At 43.9% G+C, this 22,797-nt stretch overlaps 4 protein-coding genes across 6 annotated transcripts in view; 2 read left to right on the forward strand and 2 right to left on the reverse strand.

The window, feature by feature from the left end:
- mlst8 (MTOR associated protein, LST8 homolog (S. cerevisiae)) overlaps positions 1-11,811 on the forward strand; it is a 271,460-nt gene extending 259,649 nt beyond the window's left edge. The window contains exons 1-9 of one of the 2 annotated variants that reach the window (XM_075458411.1): positions 7,255-7,337; positions 7,567-7,726; positions 7,927-7,978; positions 8,055-8,217; positions 8,294-8,369; positions 10,023-10,175; positions 10,265-10,389; positions 10,545-10,708; positions 11,232-11,811. In XM_075458411.1, the coding sequence (XP_075314526.1) occupies positions 7,598-7,726; positions 7,927-7,978; positions 8,055-8,217; positions 8,294-8,369; positions 10,023-10,175; positions 10,265-10,389; positions 10,545-10,708; positions 11,232-11,350 (981 nt within the window). In that variant the 5' untranslated portion in view covers positions 7,255-7,337; positions 7,567-7,597 and the 3' untranslated portion in view covers positions 11,351-11,811. Of the gene's footprint in view, positions 1-7,254; positions 7,338-7,566; positions 7,727-7,926; positions 7,979-8,054; positions 8,218-8,293; positions 8,370-10,022; positions 10,176-10,264; positions 10,390-10,544; positions 10,709-11,231 lie in introns of those variants that run through there. The other variant, XM_075458412.1, reaches the window with a different exon arrangement.
- On the forward strand, positions 1,217-6,548 carry meiob (meiosis specific with OB-fold). The gene is made up of 13 exons (XM_075457577.1): positions 1,217-1,273; positions 1,441-1,498; positions 1,670-1,801; positions 2,123-2,195; positions 2,320-2,515; positions 3,431-3,531; positions 3,745-3,797; positions 3,950-4,045; positions 4,249-4,341; positions 4,866-5,010; positions 5,669-5,855; positions 6,129-6,215; positions 6,301-6,548. Exons 1-13 carry the CDS (start codon positions 1,217-1,219, stop codon positions 6,412-6,414), a joined length of 1,392 nt encoding a protein of 463 aa, XP_075313692.1. The 3' UTR covers positions 6,415-6,548.
- A 76-nt stretch (positions 11,812-11,887) lies between the features above and the next one.
- Positions 11,888-15,826, reverse strand: bricd5 (BRICHOS domain containing 5). Of its 2 annotated transcripts, none has more exons than XM_075457277.1 (6): positions 15,655-15,826; positions 15,413-15,550; positions 15,177-15,317; positions 14,956-15,063; positions 13,423-13,573; positions 11,888-12,399 (listed from the first exon to the last, which is right to left on the reverse strand). In XM_075457277.1, the coding sequence occupies exons 1-6, from the start codon at positions 15,778-15,780 to the stop codon at positions 12,305-12,307; spliced, it is 759 nt and encodes a 252-aa protein (XP_075313392.1). In that variant the 5' UTR covers positions 15,781-15,826; the 3' UTR covers positions 11,888-12,304. The 2 variants fall into 2 exon arrangements, with proteins under 2 accessions (XP_075313392.1, XP_075313391.1); XM_075457276.1 differs by having other exon boundaries at positions 13,423-13,576.
- Positions 15,827-16,280: 454 nt separating this feature from the next.
- On the reverse strand, positions 16,281-18,340 carry pgp (phosphoglycolate phosphatase). Its single transcript, XM_075457073.1, has 2 exons — positions 17,493-18,340; positions 16,281-17,177 (listed from the first exon to the last, which is right to left on the reverse strand). The coding sequence occupies exons 1-2, from the start codon at positions 18,085-18,087 to the stop codon at positions 16,852-16,854; spliced, it is 921 nt and encodes a 306-aa protein (XP_075313188.1). The 5' UTR covers positions 18,088-18,340; the 3' UTR covers positions 16,281-16,851.
- Positions 18,341-22,797: the final 4,457 nt, after the last annotated feature.

Raw genomic sequence — 22,797 nt, forward strand, 5'->3', positions numbered from 1 at the left:
TCAAAGTCTGAGGTGCAGGCGCACTTTTCACTTTGGAGAATTATAAAAGACTTGACCGGTGTACAAATAAAATGTGTGCAAGCGTGTCAGTGGTTGAGAGTAGGTTGATTTGCTGATAGCGGCTGTTTTGTTTCATTTCACTGCATGTTGGCTCAGCTGTATAGATATTTACAAAGTGCAACATCTGGTGAAATTGTGGATTTAATCAGAGCCAACATTGAGTTTATATCAAAAGAGTAAAATGTTATATGAGTGCCTGAACAATATTCACTATTATTGTTATTATCTTTTTTAGTAGTAGTAGTATTGTTGTGTTATTATCATGATTATCATTATTGTTGCTGTTAATCGATTAATCGATTAATTGCATTTATCTGTTAATTTACGTATTCATTCGTTTATCTATCAAGACTCTGCCACATCAAAATTTCTGTTAACTGTGCATTTAGCTATTTTCTAAAAGTCCCCCCCCCCCCCTTCACCTCACCCCTTTGTCACTTATGGTGGAAAGCACAGCACGTGCACATAAACCCCTTTCTGCCTTTGATAGAGAAATAGAAACTAATGAGTAGTTCATAAACATTTTAAACCTCGAGGAAATGCGCAAATGTCTTATTTCATGACGAAGTACTGATTTCATTAGAGGCCTATTTTTTTGTGGATGTTGCTTCCTTTAATACATGCTATGATAACAGCACAGCTACACATATTGGACTTTTTTTTCCCCCTTCTCCCTTCCTCTCTCTGTTAGACAACCCTTGTTTCTATGCCTCTAAACCTAATATTTCCGATATTTACGTGAAGGCAGCATGTTGGTTCTGGAGATTCAGTCTCGTGCATACTTTTACCGCGAAAATTAAAAAAAAAAGAAAAACTGTAATAAGAAGACGTAGGCAGGTAAAAACAATAGATAGACCGGAATTAGGTACAACAGTGTTGTGTATTACGGTAGATTTAACTGACAATATAATGTTCTTATTTAATTTGGCTAAAAATAAAATGTAACTACTGGCTAACTACTGTTCGTTAGTTTTAGCATAGGGCCTACTGGGTTTGCTAATTTTAGAAAACAGGAAAGGGCTTGAAGGTTTTCTAATTCATGTTCAATGAAGCTGCTCTGTTGACTTCAACCCCTGTTTATTTCACGTTGCTTTACAGAGACTATAAGTGCAACAAAAAAAAACAAAAAAAAACTGAACGGGACTAACATAATGAAATGGCTGCTCAGGACTGTATTGCCATCTCTGAGCTGCATCCCAACTTTTCTCATCCGGTAAGTTCACATCATTTTCAGCTCACCGCTGAGTCGGTGTTTAACTGCCTGGAATACTTTGTCGCAGTTATACACTGAGGAAACAGGGTGTAGTTTCAGGATTTTCTTTTTGTACATTACACCTCATATCCAGTGCCACACGCTGTCAATGTCTGAATGTTTTTCAGAAGGTGGTAGGCATCATCATCGGAAAAACTGATGTGAAAAGCTTCCCCGACAGAAAGAGTTAGTACCATTTTCTTCCTTTGTGTTGAAGCTTGATAGAAGAACTCTTACAGCAGCTCAGATTAGTGTCTGGTACACCAGCGTCCTCTCCTGGTGATTGTGTCCTAGTCTTCTCGGTTTTACCATTGAGCCACATCACGATCCAAACCTTCCCTTTGGCTTGAATTTCAGATTTTGAGATAGACCGATTCACCTTCGGCTTCACCATAAAGGACTCACCGGACTTCTTCATTAATGTAACAGCCTGGGGAAGTGATGGATATATCAACAGGATTGCCAACAGCTTCAGCATTGGTGACTGTGGTGAGTCAGTCTTTTTTTTTTTTAGTTCCCACAAGGGAAAAGGGACCCAGAATGTTTGGATTTGAGGTGAAAATCGATCTCATGCACTACAAAAGTATTGTTCAATCAATACATGATGTCTGGTTTATTAAGACAAAGCTCACTTTTAGCTTTGATAGATTTGTCTTTTGATTGTTGACTGTCATCAAAAGTTTTTGAATGTAATCAATTTACGTTAAAAAAATATGTATATATGTAAATAGTGTTTACTAACTTTAAAATTTGCCCCAACAAATCTCCTTTTCTCTCTTCATCTCTTTTCTTTTTTTTTTAACCGTTCAGTCACAGTTGAGAATCCTTTAGTTTCCAGCAAAGACCCAGAGAAAGGAGACAAGTTCTGCCCTACAACGCCGAGGTAATTCAGCCATTTATGCCTCGTATGGCTCAGTCATAGTCACCCGACTGTGATGTCGTGAGAAACATGGTGTAACCACGTGCAATGTGTCAGGGGTTTCTGAAGCCTGTGTCTGCTGTCTCAGCCACTACAGACTGCTGGTGACGGAGGCTCATTCCCAGGTGTGTCCGTGCGCAGACATGGACACCATTGACAGGCTGCTGCCACTGATTCACCTGCCTGTTAAGGACTCCAGCGATTTCTACTCTCTGGGAGACATAATGGCCAACGGACAAAAGTTGGACGGCACCGTGATCAATATTCTGGCTGCAGTTAGACTGGTAGGAAACATCGACGCTGCAGTTTCTAAATTTGACAAAAGTTACAAGTTAACTTGTCCTCTGTGTGCGTCTCGAGCTTTTGCGTACCAGTCACAAGGCTTTGATTTAGATGTATTACATCTGTCTCAGCTTAGTTTGGAGGTTTTCAGTGTTTCCTCGAATGCATTCCGCATGCAAGGGTGAGTGAGGAAACAAGGGGGATAATAGATGCAGTCGAATGCACTTTTGGCAGCTGAAGGCGCTCTGGAGCTTAACAAGAACTGTCAGCGGCGTTGGAGTAAAAAAAAAAAAAGGGTTAAGGTTAGCTAGCTTACAAAGAGTGGCCGCGATTTTGCAGGAGTACAGACTAAAAGAACTTCCTTGAGGACACCGTCAAATCGCATTGTAAGGGGAGAAAGTCATATGAAAGGATAAAAAGTATGGCCTCCAAAAGGCTTTACTTTCTGAACAAGTAACAGTACAGTAGAGTCTTGAAATAAACTGTTTCCCCAGCACTTCCTGATGGAAATGGCAAACCTTGGTGTTAGATTTGCATTGAAAATGAAAATGAAATTAAATGAAATGCTAAAGAAGACTTTAAAGAAGCCAGTCTGGGCATTTTTGATTAAATGTTTTAACATCTTGAGAAATACTCCTTTTCTTTTTTAAGCTAGCATTAGATTATAAAATCAGGATCATGTTTCTTTACCCAGCAGATGTTTTAGCGACCTAAAGACAAATGGACATCAACTCCCCATAGAAAGAAGTCTGAAGTTAAGCAACGTTGAATATAAAATATGTCACTTAGTTCATATCGCATGAGTGTCCTGATAGACTTTTTGAACATGTGCCCGGTTCTCGTGTGACCTGGAGGACACTGGCTTCGGCTTTGTTTTGTTTTCATTTAAGGGACACAATTCTGTTTCCGTTTTTCAGATCGGAGAGGCGAGGCAGTTCACCACTTCGGACGGACGCAAAGGACAGCGGCTGGAAGTGAAGCTCTTTGATGATTCTGTCCCTTCCTTCCCCCTCATCTGGTGCGTCACACTTATGTTTTAAGATCCAAAATGAGTACCGGTTTATTGCTTCTGCTGCTTTTGCACCATGTTTCATCTTTACTCCTTCTTGGAACCCCCGCTGTGTATCATTAAGTGACTTCAAATTAACTGCGGTAAAACAGTTCTTTGGATTAACTACTGAACCTCATGTGGGTTTGATTTGCCCCCCCACGACCTCTGCTTCACTCACAGCTGGGACAGGGAGGCCATTCAGCTCCTGCAAACGCTGGTAGCCAGGGAGACGGGTAGGTTAGCAGCTGCGGCTCATTCTCAGCCACAAAAAGAAATCTTTATTTAATTGTCTTTCCTTCAGTGTGACTGGATATGTGAGATGTGACCGCTTGTTCGTGTTTAAGATAACTTACTGTTGTTTTAACTCTCCTTTTCCTCTCAAAAGTGCTCTTCATAGCCGATGCAAAGATTAGCTTTGACAGCTTTCGCAGCTGCATGGTGGCAACCTTGAACTCGAAAAGCATCATTACTGTCAATCCCGGTAAGAGGACACAGCAGCGTTCACGAAAACAAAATGTCTCACAGAGCCCTCCTTTGTGGAGTTCATCGAAAAACAAGATTGAAATGCTGGTTTTGGATCTGACCAGCCGCCTGAACAAAAATATCACCCAAAATATCGCCCACCCGCTGTGAGAAGAGGACGTATTTAGCCAGAAATAAACGCCAATCGCAATTTGTTCTCAGACACCAGAGAGGCCAGCTTGCTGTTCAGCTACGCTAAAGAAGTGTCAGAGTCTGGAGCTCTGGATCAAGACGAGGCGCCCGAGGATCTGCCCGGTAGGTTTTGGGGAAGCATTCTCACTGAAATCAAGACTTACCGTATCTCTGCGTAAAAAGTCCCTTTGAATTTAGGCCCTTTTTTTAGTTCTTATTTCTCCTACTTTTACTTTTCTCTGTTAAAGGTAACACTGAATCATGGAGCAAACTGTATACTGTAATTACAAACATTAATATAAGTTAGAGTGTACCGGCCGACAGTAAGACCGCTTGGATAGGTTTTTTTTTCTCCTTTATGCTTCTAAAACATCGATGGGGGCTGTTTTTTTTTTTTTGGGGGGGGGGGGTCCTATAAGCCCCATAAAGTAGCTGTATTCTTGTGAGTGATTTTTATGAAATACATATTCTCAGAAGAATCAAAAGATGCTTGGAGACATAGCGACTCAGATATCTTTTAGGATTAGTCGACCATAAAACAGTACAAATCACATCATCATCATGTCACTCTATTCTTGCTCAGCCTGTTTTCTTTCTAAAGAAAAAAAAACACATGAACGCACGCGGCTGCTTTCTGTCCCCTGCAGTGGACTCCATCACTGACGTGTACACGGTGAGCCAGCTGAAGCAGAGGGCCAAAGAGCATCCAGAGGCTTTCTTTGGCATCACGTACAGCTTCATCTCCAGGCTCGACCTCGACTCGTCTGTTTCAAAAGTCATCAAGACCCGGTGGTGGGAAGAAATATTGAACTGTTACTTCACACATCACTGTGCACATCACTCCTGTTCTTAACTCCCTCCATTGGCTTCCTGTCCTTTATAGAACTGATTTTAAACTTTTAACGTTTGTTTTTAAAGCTCTTAACGGCCTCGCCCCATCATATTTATCTGAGCTTTTAACAGCCCGCAGTCCTGGTAGAGCTCTGAGGTCAACAAATCAATTTTTGCTGGAAGTGCCCAGGTCAGAATACAAACACTGGGGTGACCGAGCCTCTTCCGTCGCTGCCCCCAGGCTCTGGAATAAGCTGCGTCTTATCTCTGACCCGGGCCTCTTCAAATCTAGGCTAAAAACCTACTTATTTAGGATTGCTTTTAATAGCCAGTATGATGACACTTTTATCTTATTTTATCTTAATCGATTTTGTTGCATTTTATTGCTTTCACTGTTCTTTTATTTTTTTTACTTATTCTTCTCTTTATTTATTACCTGTTGTAAAGCACTTTGGTACACCGTAAGGATTGTCTGTAAAGGGCTGTATAAATAAAGTACATTTACATTTACACGTTGCGCTTTCCAGTCGCCCCTAACTCCAGTGAGCTTCTTTTTCTCTCTCTCTCTCTCTCTCTCTCTCTCTCTCTCTCTCTCTCTCTCTTCTTTCCTCCATCTCAGCTCGAGATGTAAATTCCAGGTGAGTGAGGACATGCAGAGCTGCGGCAGCCAGCTGTGTCCAGGGAGGGATCAGGCCTTTTCAGCCACCCGAGGCTTTGACTTACTGGTGGATTTCACAGACCACACCGGCACCCTGCAGGCCTGCAACCTCAGAGATCTTGTGGCAGAGCAGACTCTTGGCTGCACAGTCAGTACTTCCTCAAAGAACGATGATTACTCTTGGCGCTGAATGTAAAGTAGCTTCTGCATGCGGGGGGATGCGTACAGGAAACTCTACACTGCTGTGCCTCTGTGTGTCTTGAATGTCAGGAAATGTAGTTTTTACAGTGAGTCACGAATGTAACAATTTAGATGTTGTCATTTTGTATTTGATATTCAAAGAAAAGTACCAAAACATTAGAGTCATCGTGCCTGTGCCTCATCTGAGACGAGCAGTACTTTCTGTTTGCATCTGTTGCAGACAGAGGAGTTCCCAGGTCTGACCGACGCTCAGCGGACTGCGCTGAAGTGGAGATTTCTTTTGGAAAGATGCAAAATATACGTGAAGGTATTGCAGCCTTTGATTTTTCGCTTTAAAAGGCGGCTGAGAAAACAAATGAGATGTTAATAAGATCGTACGATGTGTCGAACAGATCCTCCCTTCTGCGAAGATGAGGAGTGGGTTCAGGGGGGTGATCCTGGGGTGCTCGCTGGCTGATCCAGGAGAGGTGAAGCATCACATGTCCGCCCTGCTCCAGCGACTGTGATCGGCAGGCTGCGCACGGAAGTGCATCAGTTGTTTGTTATATCTCTGTTTGGTACAAAGTGTTGTGACTGAGGCGTAAACTGGGACTATTTATACTGTACATGTAGGCTTTGACTTTGGTGGATAACTTATTTTCATCTGGATTATTTATTTAACTTATTTATCTTGTATTCAGAAACAAGTTTATGTTTCATTTGCTTAAGGCTGTGTTAAATAAACTATCTATAAAAGCAGAATCGTGTCAGTGTGTGTAACATGTCCATCGAAATGTATGATTTCAACAGATCGTTAATTTATTTGAACCTTAATTAAACCAGGGGGGCAAAGATTTCTTTTCACGACCAAGACAGCAGCATAGTTACAACTCAGCCTCGCATAGAGATGTTTAATAGATTTAGAGGAATTTTACAGTTTGCATGAGACTAAAGTCCCATGATCGATATCACAAGTGTGAAAGTATCTACCTCTAAGTTGCCTGAAATAGCTTATTTAAGCTGTTTTGAAGGTGATTCCATACAATGGGAGCAGCATATTTACTGTATATGCCCCCTTTTTCCTGGTTCAGTACCGTGGCACCGGGAGTAGACAGCAGGAATAATTCCTCAGTAAACGCTGGAAAGACAAACCTGCGGTAGCGCCGACATTTATGCATCTTAGCTAGATGCTTTTTTTAACACAATTTCGAGTACTTCGCTTCAACAATGTGACGTTGAGCACACATCTGTTACGTGTCTGATATAAAACCCTGAAGCAATCCTCTGTCTTGGGATTTCTTCACGGTTTGTGTGTTTGTGTTGTTATGACAAAAACTCACCAGCAGATGGCGGTCGTGCTCCAGGTATCAAAGCGGAACCTCTGAAACATTAATGTTGCTGAGGGACGTTTTACCGAGAGGTACTGACTTGTGAAGATCGACAACAGAGGGTAATGTAAACATAGCTTATTCATCTTGGTATTTCAATTTATCAGACGTAGAGCATTTTTTTTTGTTTATTTCTTTACAGCTTCAGACTGTGAGCTTTTGAAGCCGAGTCCTTAATGTCAGCTAGCGTCTCGCGCTAACGCTAGCCTGTTTCTGCTTAGTTAGGAGAGTTTTTGTCACATTTATATTAAAGGCGAAAACTGAGGCATATCTTCTGTCGTTTCCACATAGAGTCTGTCTCCCTGACAGCCAGCTGTACAACATGAATGTGAACCAAGGGACGGTGGGCAGCGACCCGGTCATTCTGGCCACGGCTGGATACGACCACACTGTCCGCTTCTGGCAGGCCCACAGCGGGATCTGCACCAGGACTGTCCAGCACCAGGACTCTGTATCCTTACTGTGGCTAAAAGATACGTTGCTAGATCATACTAAAACGTGGTGTACAAAGAAGTTAAATTAGCATGAATTGTGTCCAAACAGGTGGTTGTTATCGTTTCCACAGTTTGTGTCTCTGCTTTCAAGTACATAGTAATGAGCTGAGAAGTGATGCAGAGATGACAATTTGGTTTCCTTAACGTTCGCTTCTAGCAAGTCAATTCACTTGAAGTCACACCTGACAGGAGTATGATTGCAGCTGCAGGTTGGTTCACAATTTCCTGCAGACCTTTCTCTGCGTGTCTTACATTGTGGCTGTTAACACGCTGCTTTCTTTTAAGGCTATCAGCACATCCGCATGTACGACCTGAACTCCAACAACCCAAACCCTGTGATCAACTATGACGGAGTCAGCAAGAACATCACATCGGTGGGCTTCCACGAAGACGGACGCTGGATGTACACAGGAGGAGAGGACTGCATGGCTCGCATATGGGACCTGAGGTACTGCGAGGCAGGCTCTCTGTACTGAATACCTAGTGAGCAGTGAACTGAACAGTTATCCCTGCTCCTTGTTTAGGTCAAGAAATCTGCAGTGCCAGAGGATCTTTCAAGTAAATGCTCCAATCAACTGCGTGTGTCTGCACCCCAACCAGGTGAGACTTTTCCAGTGTGTGTGAGACAGTCTGCTGCTGGAATATGTTTTGTTTTTTTAAAAATCTTTTTATTGAGAAAAAGGAACAAGAATAGGGACAATGACTTATCGGTATGGTAACATAAGATTTATCTATTTTTAAACACACAGAACCCACCCCGACTGGACCAAAATAATAATTAGAATGATAAGAAGGTTTTAGTAACCGGTAATTATAGATAGATGCACACACCTGCATACAATTAAGACACAAATAAATTAATAGGATTTCAATGAGGGATAGCATGACTACAGAGCTCTGCATGCCGGGCCAAGTGTGCTGTAGTGCGGGCTCAAGCCACAAGACTCTAAAGACTACTGACATCTTCTAGCTTAGTCTATCAGTGTGTTGGAAGTTCTTGAAGATTACTAAAGTACGACAGAAGAGGTTCCCAGACTGACTGAAATTTGTCTGAGCCTCTTATTGCAAATTTAATCTTCTCCAAATGTAAAAATAACATAACATATTTTAGCCATTATGCTGCAGTGGGTGGGATATTGGATTTCCAATTAAATAATATTAGTCTTCGCGCAAGCAAAGGAACAAATGCTGTGATGTTGAGTTGCTTCTTAGTCAAGCTAATTTCCTCATTTGGTACACCGAACAATGCAATTATTGCACAATGTTGTAAAGTAACTCCAAGGACATTAGACAGTACATCAAATATGGCAGACCAGTACCCAGATAGCTTATGGCAAGACCAAAACACATGTGTCAGATCTGCCACACCAGCATGACATCTGATACAACCGCTATCGACATTTGGATAAAAGGAGGATATTTTCGCTCTACTCCAATGTAGGCGATGTACCACCTTAAACTGAATCAGACTCAGTCTTGCGCAAGAGAATTCACTCTATTCAAAACTGCAGTCCAAAGCTTTTCTGAGATTTCAGTTCCAAGTTCCTTCTCCCAGCCAGATCTGATCCTGTCCATCTTGGCATTATCCATTGACATGATCCTTGTGTAAGAAAGTGCTGTAAAACCCTTCAGCCAAAAGGGAACTTCCAAAATTAAATCTACAAGTGACTTCCTGGGAAGGTTAGGAAACTTTGGGCTATGGCTCTTAGCAAAGTGACGGGTTTGAAAGTAGCGAAATAGGTCCTTTTGTTGGTCATATTTGAGACGCAAATCATTAAAGCTAGAAAAGGTTCCATCTACATATAGATCACCAAACCTCTTGATCCCTTTACTTTGCCATGCTACAAAGGTTTGATCCAGTTTGGCCGGTAAGAAGTTGTGATTGTTACACAGCGGATTATGAATCAAAAGAGTTTCCCTCATGTTGTTCTGCCTCCTAAATTGAGACCATATCTTGAGAGTGGAGATGGCCACAGGGTTAGCTGTAAACTGTAAAGTCTTCATAGGAAGATTCGATGAAACCAGAGCATGGAGAGATGATGATATGCATGACATACCTTCCAGCTCCCACCAGTCTGTACCTGGAGATTGAATCCAGTATGATATTTTGTGTACATTTGCTGCCCAGTAATAGCCCCTAAAGTTTGGTCGAGCCTGCTGCTAGAATATGTTGTTGGTCTCATTCTTTCTTAGCACTTATTGTATTGAATGCCAGAAATCGTTGGTGCAGTTTCAGTTTTGTGGGTTTTCCAGGCTGAGCTGATTGTTGGAGACCAAAGTGGAGTGATCCACATCTGGGATCTGAAAACTGACCACAATGAGCAGCTGATTCCAGAGCCAGAGGTCTCGGTCAACTCCGTTCACATCGACCCAGATGCCAGCTACATGGCAGCCGTCAACAGTTCGGTCAGTAACTAAACAGAGAACGTGCGCCACGCGGGGCAATAAAACCCTGGAGTGTTAAACTCATTTGGTTCTTTTATGCTCTTCCAAAGGGAAACTGTTACGTGTGGAACCTTGCTGGAGGAATGGGAGATGAAGTGACTCAGCTCATTCCCAAGACTAAGATCCCAGCACACAAACGCTACTCCCTTCGCTGCAAGTTCAGCCCCGACTCCACGTAAGTGCACTTCCCTCTCTGCGTGTTAAAGATGGTTTCTGCCCGACATGCCATTTGGCATAAAAGATCTCTCGCCGGTGTGTGGAATTGACTTGGCATATGGGGAGACGTCGGTTTTCCTGCACTGATGTTTTTGCTTTTGTCCTTAACTTCAGACTACTGGCCACCTGCTCAGCAGACCAGACCTGTAAGATCTGGAGGACGTCCAACTTTTCGCTGATGACAGAGCTGAGCATCAAGAGCAACAACCCCGGAGAGACATCCAGGGGCTGGATGTGGGACTGCGCTTTCTCCGGAGACTCCCAGTATATTGTTACTGGTCTGTACATGAGCCGCGGGGAAAGGGGCGTCACGACAACCTATCGGCTCACTTAAGTTTTTTACCGTTCTATAGTGAGATCTAGTGATACGCTTTAGTTTTAGCAGTCAAAGCTGTTTCACCTCCTTTTCAGGGGGAAACAAGAGGATCTATTATTCATTCCAAACCGCATACTGTAATCTTATCATCCTGCTTAGTCACCATATAGGCCAGTTATATTGACTTTGTTGTAAGGGTCATGCTGCTGACCTTTCACTCAGACAATGAAAGCTTTGAGCCAAATTTTTGCAGCTAGGAAATGTAAGATAAGAAGGCGGCTTCATTGTTTCTTTATGTATCTTACGAAAGATGCCCCGAGGCAGGACAGGGTGTTCACACATAAGATGTTCAGTAAACACAGGGACTTAAATTGGCTAGAGTTAGGACTTTTAATCAAACACCGCTGTACAATTTAGTAGTTTTAGCCCTTTAGACCAGCTGGAAAAAAGCCTGAATCTATCTGCGTTTTTTTTTCTTCCCGTAGCATCTTCAGACAACCTGGCTCGCCTGTGGTGCGTCGAGACTGGCGAGATCAAGAGGGAATACAGCGGCCACCAAAAGGCCGTGGTGTGTCTGGCCTTCAACGACAGCGTGCTCGGCTGAGGAGGAAGCGGAGGGAGGCGATGTAAGCACAGGACGCCAACGGACTCTTTGGAGAGTGTGCCTACATTTCTGGCCTGGAGCACGGTCGCCTGCCTCATTGGGAATTATTTAAACGTTTCCCGGGAATGATGGGCTTGTGTTTGAACATTACAGTGTCTCTTGTCTCGCCAGAAGCTCGTAAGCATTCAGAGGAGAGCAACATGGCCGTGCTTTCAGTGCACAAAGTTAAAATTGACTTTAACCGTCAGCAGCCAAGGCAGAATTAACAGTTTCAGCGTCACTGTTTTTGAAGTACACTGCATTGATTGAATCAGAGGGACCACATAATTCACCCTAACTTTGCGTTTGAAAATGCAGCAGACTTGATCACTCTCATTCGTGCAACACATTATTCATGGTGCACTGTCCCTGATGATCCCATGCGGAGAAGGAAGTGTTGGGATTAAAAGATGTACAGGAAATTCTGAGCAGTCATTGCGAGTCTCCTTCCTTTTTCACACTAATGGGGGGGGGGGCAAAGAAAAAGGCAGCTAGAGGTACCCACAGTATGTGCTTTATTGTACAGATCTGAAGACTGCAACAGGACCGGTTACACATAATTACACCGCAGACAGGTCCCAAAATAATAAATCTTTCCTCTGCGATTTCTGAAGTGTGCCACCAGAGAGGGAATTATACATGAAGAGGGCGACGATGGGGATTTGGAGATAAGCATGACAGCCTGTCTCCATTTCTTCTCCCTCTCTCAGTCTCGGAAGGATGGAAGTGGACTGAAGGGGTTGGCCGCTTCACTGGTTTACTGGCGACAGTATGGCACAAAGGAAACAGTCAAAGCTGACTTCTGTTCTCTCTCTCTCTCCTTTTTTTTTTTTTTTTTCCTTTCATGTGAGGGAGGACAAAAAAGAAACCTTTGTTACATTGATCTTATTTGCTGGGAGGATACAGACAACACAGTCATTCGGGCAGGTAGTAGAAACACACAGACACACAGATGTTGCTGGGAAAGCAGATGTCGATGCAGAAGTAGACCAACCTCTGTTTGCCGGGACCTGAAACAGAGACCACAGTGATTCTTAAAAGATTGGGGAGGGGGTTAGTCTGAACAACTGAGAGCATTAGTCAAATTTGACCAAAAATCTCACTCTGTTGATGTGCGAGTCGACTAAGCGGTATATTTCGAAATGAACATTTTACTGCCAAGGTAAACGTGAAGGGATTTAATGAGTCACATCTAGTTTTTTATCAGTATCTAAAAAGGACTCCGTCTGTCATATTCCCGCTGCACACCCTGAGGGCTTCGGGGAGGGAGTATGCTGTGATGTAGATGGTTTCGTTTCAGCCTGTGGAAAAGGTCACGGTGAGTCGTAGATTAGAGTTGGGTTTCGGCCTGACATGTCGCTGCGTTATGAGGGTGCCTCTGGACTCCCTTGAAAAGCTCTCTTTGTCCAAGTTCTGGTGACCCCACCAACAAATGAATCCTTGAGTTCAATATGACTCTGCGCGACTGATCAGCACTGATTCCTTAGACTACATACAATTGAAATACAAGACGGTAGAATAAAGAAAAATTCCAGTAGAATGAGCAAACAATGAACATCACTTAGGCGAAGCTGAACAGATTTTGGGTAAATGATTATTTGGTTCTTAAAGGGCAGGGTAAATTATTTTTTTCTGTAAAAAAAAAAAAAAAACTATTGTAAGATCTCACAAGTTCAGCTTCTAAAACAAAGTTTTAAAATAGTTTCCCCTTACCTAAATGTCTGTTTGGCTTTGTTGTTTGGTTCTGTAGGCATGTAAAGCCCAGAGCAAACAATATCGTCTGTCTTGAGACATCTAATCTGAAAGTTATTCGGGGGAAACGTTTTGTGGCCGCGGGACACTCATCGACACGGCACAAACTGCGCTCCCTGTACTCGTATTTAGGGAAGCTCATCCGGCGTCTCCCATTTTCTGAACCCAGAGAGGCACCATTTATGCCCAAAGTAAGCGTTTTTTCCCTAAGACTTTGCTTTAACAGCACTAAAAGCTTTTTGTTATAGATGTCACGTTTATTGTCAGAGCAGGGCCCTCACCGTCAGCCCTCTGGGTCCAGTGGACGGACCCGTCCTGACATAGAGCCTGGAGAGGCTCCTCCAGCGAGGTCACGTCCACCTGACTGGATGCCAGCACTCCCAGGAACTCCATCTGCCTCTGCGTCTCATTTCCAGACAGCTGAAAGAGGCTCTGCTGAGGAGAGTATCACCATGTCAAAAATCTACAACAGACATAGATTCTTATCTGCAGAAAAAAATAGAAACTCCTCCACCGAATTTAGAAAGCGTGAGGAATCGTATTAAACTTGTAAAGCAGAAAACTCATACCGGTATTCGGTTGATATCTGATCTCTACCAACAAGGCCAATGTGGTTGCTCTCATTCATCACACAAAGACTGTGTGTAGTTGCATCACTTACACCTCTGATTGGACTGCAGACAAGTTTCGGTGCAATCTGATGGTTTCCTTAGCTGGGAAATTGTTTTTGAATTGGCTCTATATGAATGAATTTGATTATTTTATAAATATTAATTATGATTACAATGAATTGAATTCCAATTGGCTTGAATTGGACTTTATTATTTAAGTGCCTTGAGATAACATTTGTTGTATTTGGCGCTATATAAATAAAAATTAATTGAATTGATTGGCTCTGATAGTAAACCACTTAATGTACTCTTCCATTTCAGTATTAAAAAAAAAAGAAGACCATTGTGCCTCAAAGTATAATTACTATGATAGATTAAGTGACCACGACAGCAGCTAGGGTTGAATGCCGAGGAGCCGTATGAGATATGTGACACCAAGAAACAAACAGACACTCAACAGCAGCTTTTGATGAGTGGATATTAAGCATAGTACAAAAAGATAATGACAGAGCGGCCTCTCAGTTTACCTGCAAGGACTCCATTTAAGCACAAGCCGAGACCATTTTACGTCTCAGATTGTCAAATCACAATTAGGACTCAGATAGTCAAAGACAAATCGTATCCGAGGGTAACGGGGCTCAATTTAGAGCTGACAGAGTATTTAAGTCAATGTTAGTGATCTGGCTATTGGCCAACAAGCAGATACACACAGGGCGTTTGAATGCATCAGCCTGTATTTTAATCCCAAAAGAGGTGCCTTTAAAGCTAAAAGAGCCCTCACACAGAGTGGCCATTGTGCCCCGAGCAGGGCTCCGGCTCGCTGCTGTGACCTCATGTAAAAAGATCCTGAGCACGCCGAGGGGGCCGAAGGGATCAGATGTGCTGAGGAATTCAGCCGGGGAGGCGGGCGACGGACACTTCAGGGTCCTATACGCTTCACCCCACTCTTTGTGAGAGGGGTGCCAGGAAGTCACGCAAAACCCCCTTCAGGTCCTGGCTCAGTGATGCAGCCAGAATAAAGCTGGGACTCAAACGCCGGTTCACCCCTTAGTGGGGACACCTGGCTGAGCTCAAAAGGCAACTTTCTGATTCTGAAAGTACACCGCTGCGTTTTGTGACGTCTCACGTGGCGCAGCGAGGGAACCCCGGTCAGTACAACTGGACTGTTCTGCTCTGACGTGCAGAGGTGGCGCTGCCCGTTACCTCGTGTGCCGACTTGCGGAGCAGAGAGTTCACACCGTCATAGTCCGACTTCTCCATCGTTCGTAGGAAGCAGCTGTCCTGGTCAGCAGGTTTGTAACAGATCAAACCCTGCAACACAGCAGCACGTGTTTTCCATCACAACCTGAGGATCCTCTAACCCATAGCTAGTGGAAATTATCGCACAGTGCTAAAGAAATCCCACGCAGAACACCCGTACATACATGCTTCACATCAAAGAGCACGGTGGACGTCCGATTCGCCGGTGAGGTCACAGAAAACGTCACCAGGTCATTCTGCAGGTCCACGACTGCTGTCTGGTTGATCAGGGCGCCATGTTGATCGGGAGCAGCGATTCTCACAATCTGTAACGACTACAGAAGCTGATTCTGGTGCATCTTTGCAGATTTGAGGTCAGAAATACCAGAGCATGGGGTACGATGGAGAGTATGTGTCGTACCTGAGAGTGAGGCCGAGACAGCCCGAGGTGTCCCGTCAGTCCGAGAGCAACGATGACCAGGAGCAGAAGGGCTGAGAGGCTGACCCAGAACGCCTTGTGGGAGAAGTGGGACCAGGGAGACGCCACAGGGCTCCCATCCTGAAAGGATGTTTCCACACACGTGAACCAGCGACACGCTTCTTAAACACTACTTTCTGAATGGGGTTTAAAGCTGAGGTGCAAATGGTCCCTCAGGGGCTTACCGTGCACTGTTCTTCCTCCAAACGGGTGTCTGAACGCTTCCAGCACCTCACCATCCTGTGTCCCTTGGCGGCTCCTCGGTCTGTCTGCTCCCTTCTCGCAGCTACCACCACAGAGCTTGTGCTCATCACCAGCACTGAATGAGACTCGGTACACCTGGCTGATTCTTTTTGGTTCCCGCACCCCCTCCCCTCCCCTCCCGCACCCCCTCCCCCCCTCCTCTGGTCCTTCCGTTTTTCCTCCAACCCCTTTAACACACCTCACACCAAACTCCAAATCTGGCCAAACTTCATTTTGAAGTGTTGTCTTCCTATAATTTCCACTCTCACCCACCTCATCGTCTTATACATCGGCTTATTAATGGGTAATATGCCTCTTTAACTCGATCCACCTTTCCGTTGCTCAAACATAAGCTTACATGAGAGGAACTGGCTGCGCTCCCCGGTCCAGACAAAGGACAAAGAGGTGAGGCAGGCGCAGCATGGAAAGCCTCTCTCATCAGGTGAGAGGCGATACATGATTCTGACCAGCCGCTGCGTCCAGCCGACGACAGGCCAAGGTGACTTTAAGCACGGGACTTCCACGGGAAGCTCCCTTTAAAGTTGAAGCCACAGAGAGGAGAGGTTGGTGTTGTGAAAATACTTGATTTTTATTTATGTGAGCGAGGCTTTCATTAGATTCCGGGAGCACAAACTGTTCAATCACAAATATCTTTAAACATTGTTGCCTGAGCAAAATACACAAAAGACTCTGAAACAGATGCAAACCCAGACACATATCACCACACTGTTGACACTTCTTTTGTGTGCTCGTTTCCCTTTTTGAGTTTAACTTGTAGTTGCTTAAGGGAAAGATTGCGTCACAGACAGAATAAAGACCGGTAAAGCAGACTCAACTCTCGACTCCAAACACTTAAAAAGAAACAGAAACAATACTGAATATCATTGTTCTGATCTTATTTCAGGCTAAAATCAATAGCTTTGGTTAATAATAATTAAATCTGGATAATATCTCTTAGTTATCGTCTCCTCTGTCACAGCAGCGGCCATGTGACGTTGTTATAGAGATGATTTGAATTATATTAAATCATGATAAAAAAAATACTCCCTTTTATTACAGTGGACCCTGACATGCAAACAGCTAGAAATGTCAGTCAAGCTTACAGTAGCTGGGACATCATGCAGGGACATTTCTCTGCCTCATCCCTGCAGGGCCGGAAGGAGGTCTGCGATGCTCTCCACGTAATAATCCGGCACCATCCCCTGCCTCTCCACACACCCGCTACTCTGATGGCCCTCGGCTTCTGCCACGGTGCTGACCCCCGTCAGGGTGAGGAGGGTCTTCAGGCCACAGTTGGAGCCCAGCATGATGTCCGTGTCCAGACGGTCTCCGACCATCAGGCAGCGCTCCCGTTCCACGCCGAACTGAGAGGCCACGCAGTCGAACATGAAGTGGTTGGGTTTGCCCACCGTCTGGGCCTGACGCTGGGCTGCCGTCTCCACGGCCTGCAGCAGGCAGCCCGTACCTGAGGGGCAGCAGGTGAGGAGAGTTTTAGCTTTTATTTTACGCCAATGATTGGATCAGGTTTATAATACTGTATTAAAAAGGTTATTTCTTTTAAAGATTGACTAAACTCCTCCAGAGCCACAGAACACAGGGCTTAAGTAAATATTTTGCATGACAACAAGAGTAAAGGATTGGTGACATTTATACAGACACATTAACCTTATAATACTGACTCCTTTAATTTCTTGATCTGAAAAAGTCACATATAAGGTCTTTAGTTCAGTTTGCTGCAGTGTATTAACCAGCTTAAAGTGAAAGAATTGTACATCCTTGCCTGGGACAGCCTTTCCTCCCTCCAGAGGCAGCCTGGTGTCTCTGTTGGTTCCCACAAACAGACAGTCCTGCTGGATCATGTACTGCAAGGCTCGGTTCAGCTTCGTGTAACTGAAGTGTTCGTCGAAGCCGACCACCACCGCCTTCACCTCGGGATCCAGAGGGACGCTGGCCCAGTCGCTCTGCTTTCCGGATATGTGGTCAGGTCCCACCCCGGTCTGCTGGATCCCCACGGCCTCCAGCTCCTGCTTCATTGCGTTGCTTCCTATCAGGTACACTTTACCCTCCAGCTTGCAGACCGTCTTCAGGTACATGGCGGAGCAGTACGCGGTCCCGAACACCTCCTCCTCTGTCACGTTGAACCCCAACGCGGACATTTTGTCGGCATACATCTTCCTCGTCTTGCTGCTGTTGTTGGTGACGAAGAAGACATTTTTACCGTGCTTTTTGAGCAGGTTTATGACTTGGGCAGCGCCGGGGATGGCTTCGTCCCCTCGCCAAATGACCCCGTCGCAGTCAAACAGGATGCTGTCCACCGACTCCAGCAGCTGTTTCACCAGCGCCCCGCTCAGCCTTGTGCATTTTGACCCGGGCATCGGGGAGTTAAAAGAGATGTTGAGCGCTGTTTGGGTTTAAAACCTAAACCAAATTAAGCACCTGTAGCTGTCGTTACGGCGCTGCTCTCAGCACCCAAACGTTACGGTTAGCGTACCGCGAAGAGACGAGCTGTCAGGGCTTCGTGGCAGTTTAAAAACAGTTCAGACAACACTTTGGGGAGGGTATGAGTGGTGTTGAAACTCACCGGAGAGCCAACCTGACCTTCCACAGACTACTTCCGCACCGGCTTAAAGCGGCAGGAGCAACACAAAAGGGAAGTCCGGTTCACTTCCGGTGACGTAAGACGTAAACCACGTGAATTCGATAAACGGTTTTTGTTTTTGTTTATTTTTATTCAAATATGTCACAGACAGAACAATAGAATTCGATAAACGTAAACCGTTCAATTAAACGGGTTACGTTTTGCGTGACGCAATTGGAACGTCACCCACACAACTAACTTGTAGCTTAAATAGATATGGTTAAGGTCGCGGGTGCTCCAATTTTTTTACATTGTAGTGTAACAAATGGGAAAAGAAGATATATATTTTGGAATTTGCTATTATATTTTATTATTATTTATTTCACCAAAATCCGTCACATGATGTGTTTTAGTTTATTTGTACTTTAAATATGGACTTTTGTTAATACAATTCAAGTTTTTGTGGATTTATTTTTGTATTTCTTTTATTTTTACGAACACAAGCTTTTATTTTGAAAGTATGTGGATATGAGACGTGTAGCTTCCTTCCTCCTCAGTTTACGCAAGTGATGGGATACTGGAATCCTTTTACTGACTCGAGTTTGTATGAGTCACTCACTAAAGTGAATCGGGTTTTCGAGTCGAGTCACTTGAATCAATCACCCAGAGTGTCGCCACGGAATGTAAAAAAAAAAAAGTTCCAAACCACGTCCCAAATCATCGTGAAAAAGGCTAAAAATCTCCAAGGCGAAAAATTTATTTTTCTTTCTTTCTCTCTAAATAAATTCAAATAACCCAAACAGCCAATAAATTAACATTCAGTGCGGAACATTGCAAAAATATAATGAAATGTATGAAACTGTGCACAAATAGAACATTTAAATAACCTAAACAATAGTGCAATAATTATAATATTCTAACATTCAACACTGCACTATTAAAATAAAATAATTATGTACAGAATGAATGAACTCCCGCTTCCTTCAAAATAAAGCCGGGAGCGAGTGAGCTGTGAGTCAAATACAAATCATGAGGTCCTGAATCATGCAGAGCAGCGAGCTTTCTACGAGCTGGGAGGGAGAGCGAGGGAGCTGTGAACAGCGAGTCCTGAATCATGAGTCCTGAATCTGAAACTGAGCTGAGCTGGCGAGTTTCTCGTATGGGAGAGGCTCTATGAGCTGGGAGGGAGAGTGAGCTGTGAGCTCCGCTTCAGCCACAGAGCTAATACAGCAATTAGCTTTATACATTTACGCAATTGCAGTTAGAATAACAGTTGTGTGGCATATCTCCTTTTTACAGTTAGCTGGTACTAGCAGCGGTGAGTCAGTGAACGAGTTAATTCAGACAATAGCCCCTTTCACACTGCGACCCGCCACCTTAGCGGGTCCAAATTGCACCTTCGACCCGCGTCGAGCAATGTGAACGCTTGGCGTGTCAGAGCGACCCGTGTCGCCTGAAGCCGAGTTCAGGGGGCGTTGCCTAGTGGCAGAGCGTCACACGAAACACATAAAATGCTGGGCGTGTACAATGACGTAGGCACAAGCCATGCGTCGGAGGTAGGGTTAAATGCACCTGTCTGCATAAAATTTTTCAAACAAACGATGGCGGGACACCTTGAGATATCGTTTATGCAATTATATATGCAGTTCATGGAGATGTTATTTTACGGTGCGTGGGAAACCCATCTTTCTCGCCAACCCTTCCAGCAGAGGTCCATCTTTCACCGTCCCCGAAATGTGGCGGTAAATAACGTCCTCTGCTCGGAGGCTGAGGAGCTCACGGACCTCCTTATCTCCCCAGTTGGCCATATTAAAAAATGTCTCCAACTTGATGTAGGCTAAAACAGAGTAAAACTTGTCCTCACCTGTCGCTGTTGTTCTGAATCAGCTGTCCATTCTATCTTTTAAACTCCTCACGTCACGCCACGCCCACGTCCAACCCGCGTCGATTGCGTTCACACCAAACTCGGCTCGGCAAAAAGACTAGGGTCCGACGCAGTTCGAAAGGCGAGTCGAGTTGACGCGGTAGCCCGGGTCGGCAGTGTGAACGCAACAGCGGTCACGCTAAATTCGCGAATTAAACGCGTTTTATTCGGCAGTGTGAAAGGGGCTATAGACTCATAACTCCCTGGTCAGTAAAAAGAATCTTGGGTTTTGAACGATTGACTCACAAATCGCACATCTCTAGTTTGCGCTGTTGCTTATTGAAAGAGGTAAGTAGTTCGGCTCCGTAATTGAAAACAGGGCCGGTTTTTGCTATGGGCTATGTGGGCGACCCAGGGCGCACTCTAAAATTTAAAAAATAAATTAAAAAAATATATATATATTAAATAATCGCCAGTTTTCTAGACTATCACTCATTTCCATGTCAAGTTAGTGGCACCCTCATTATCACGTCAACTTGCTGCTGAGAGTCAAACAGGTTGTATGTGTCAGAAGAGGCAAGTACGGTGGCCGACACTTGCAAACGCGCTGCAAACGGCGAAACAAATCCAACAATAAAATGCTGCAAGAGAAAAATGCGGCAATAACAAAAACGACCGGAGCACACGCGCTGCAAACCCCAAAACACATGCAAGAGAGAAACGCTGCAAACTTCAAAACACATGCAAGAGAGAAACGCTGCAAACATCAAAAAACATGCAAGAGAGAAACGCTGCAAACATCAAAAACACAAAGTAAGTTCGCCAGGCCACTAGGGTGTCTCGGCCTACCATATTAATGAAAGAGAAGAAAGTAAAAAGGTACGTTGGTCGAGACCGCCTAGTGGCCTGGCGAACTTCCGTTGTGTTTTGAAGTTTACAGCGCATTTTTTGTCTTGCATGTGTTTTGAAGTTTGCAGCGTTTCTCTCTTGCATGTGTTTTGGGGTTTGCAGCGCGTTTTTTTTCTTGCATGTGTTTTGAAGTTTGCAGCGTTTCTCTCTTGCATCTGTTTTGGAGTTTGCAGCGCGTGTGCTCCGGTCGTTTTTGTGATTGCCGCATTTTTCTCTTGCAGCATTTTACTGTTGGATTTGTTTTGCCGTTTGCAGCGCGTTTGCACGTGTCGGCCACCGTAGTCAGCCACCGTAGAAAATTTAAAAAAATAAAAAATAACAATAACAATCTGTGCAGTCATCTACGTGAATTTGTTTACGTCACTTGACTCCGGTTGATTGACGGGTGAACGGACGGTGTTAATGGGAAAAGCAAAGGTAATAATGTTTAGTCATCATGGATCATCATCATGGTAAAAGACCAAAGACGCCACCAGGTGCCCAGTTTTGAAAGAGAAGAAAAGAAGAAGAGGAGGAACGGGCAAAAGATAAAGGTATGCAGATTTCTATGAGTGACGTTAGTGACGTAGACTATAGTCTATTCATTAGCTTCTTGCTAATATGTTGCTGTTAGCCATGACTGTATTTGATTTTTTAGTTTTGCTGAACTAGAATTAGAATTGAGGCATCATGTCATGCAACTAATTTCACCCATAGGCAACCTGGTCTAGTTTGTGTTTGCAACACAACAAGTGCAAATTCAAACAGAATTCCTGACAGTGGATTATTTTTATTGTTATAAGCTAGATGCTAAATTAAATAACTTCTAATATACATTGACATGGCATTTTGTAAGCTACATGTGGTATAGCTTTTTAACTAAATTGTAGTGTTATTCTTAGTTAATAGGATGTTAACAAATGTTAATAAAATGTGCATTATGGTCATTTTAATTGGGTAACTGATGCATGTGTGATGTAAGTGTGATCTAACTTACACAATAATGTGTCTTAATTGTAAATTCAGGGGCTAATATTTTGGAGCTGGAGCACCCACTGGCCAAAATGAGACAGACGCTTCCACAGCAGCCACGGACATGGTCCTGGAGTCTGATGAGGGGCCATCTACCTCTGCAGCCACACAGGCCTCTTCAGGGCCATCTACGTCAGCCTCAGCCTCAGCCTCAGCCTCAGCCTCAGCCTCATGTTCCTTGCAGGACTCCTACGTGTGTCTGTCTGTGTATGTGTGCGTTTTTGCATAATTCTTTACTTTAGTAAACGCTATAATGCTGTGAATAATATGTATACTAATGACAATTCTCTTTATTAGAAATGCCTCAACCAGAATTACCACCAAATCCTGTGCCTGAGGATGAGCTTCTGTCTACTGACCCTGCTAATTGGCCTTCAGTTCTGACTGACAGAATTCGGACACAGCTGGTGTGCAGAGGACCAAGTGAGGTACCTGCTGACTTTGTTTTCCCCAGGAATGAGTTGGATGGAAGGAGTTGCCATCACCAGTATTTCAAGAAGACATTGGTTAACGGTTATTTTTATGATTTTTAGGTTATTTAAAGATTTGTGATTAATAATTATATACTGTATTTCATTTATTTATCGTGTTTTTTCTCAGTTTTTTTTGTTGTACCCTTTTGTATTTAAGATTATATATAATAAAATAATACAAATAATATGTTGTGTTGATGGGTATGGTTTGCCCAGGGCGTAAATCAGGACCACCTCTGATTGAAAAGTT

Source organism: Odontesthes bonariensis, chromosome 23, assembly GCF_027942865.1.
Source record: "Odontesthes bonariensis isolate fOdoBon6 chromosome 23, fOdoBon6.hap1, whole genome shotgun sequence".
Lineage (NCBI taxonomy): Eukaryota > Metazoa > Chordata > Actinopteri > Atheriniformes > Atherinopsidae > Odontesthes > Odontesthes bonariensis.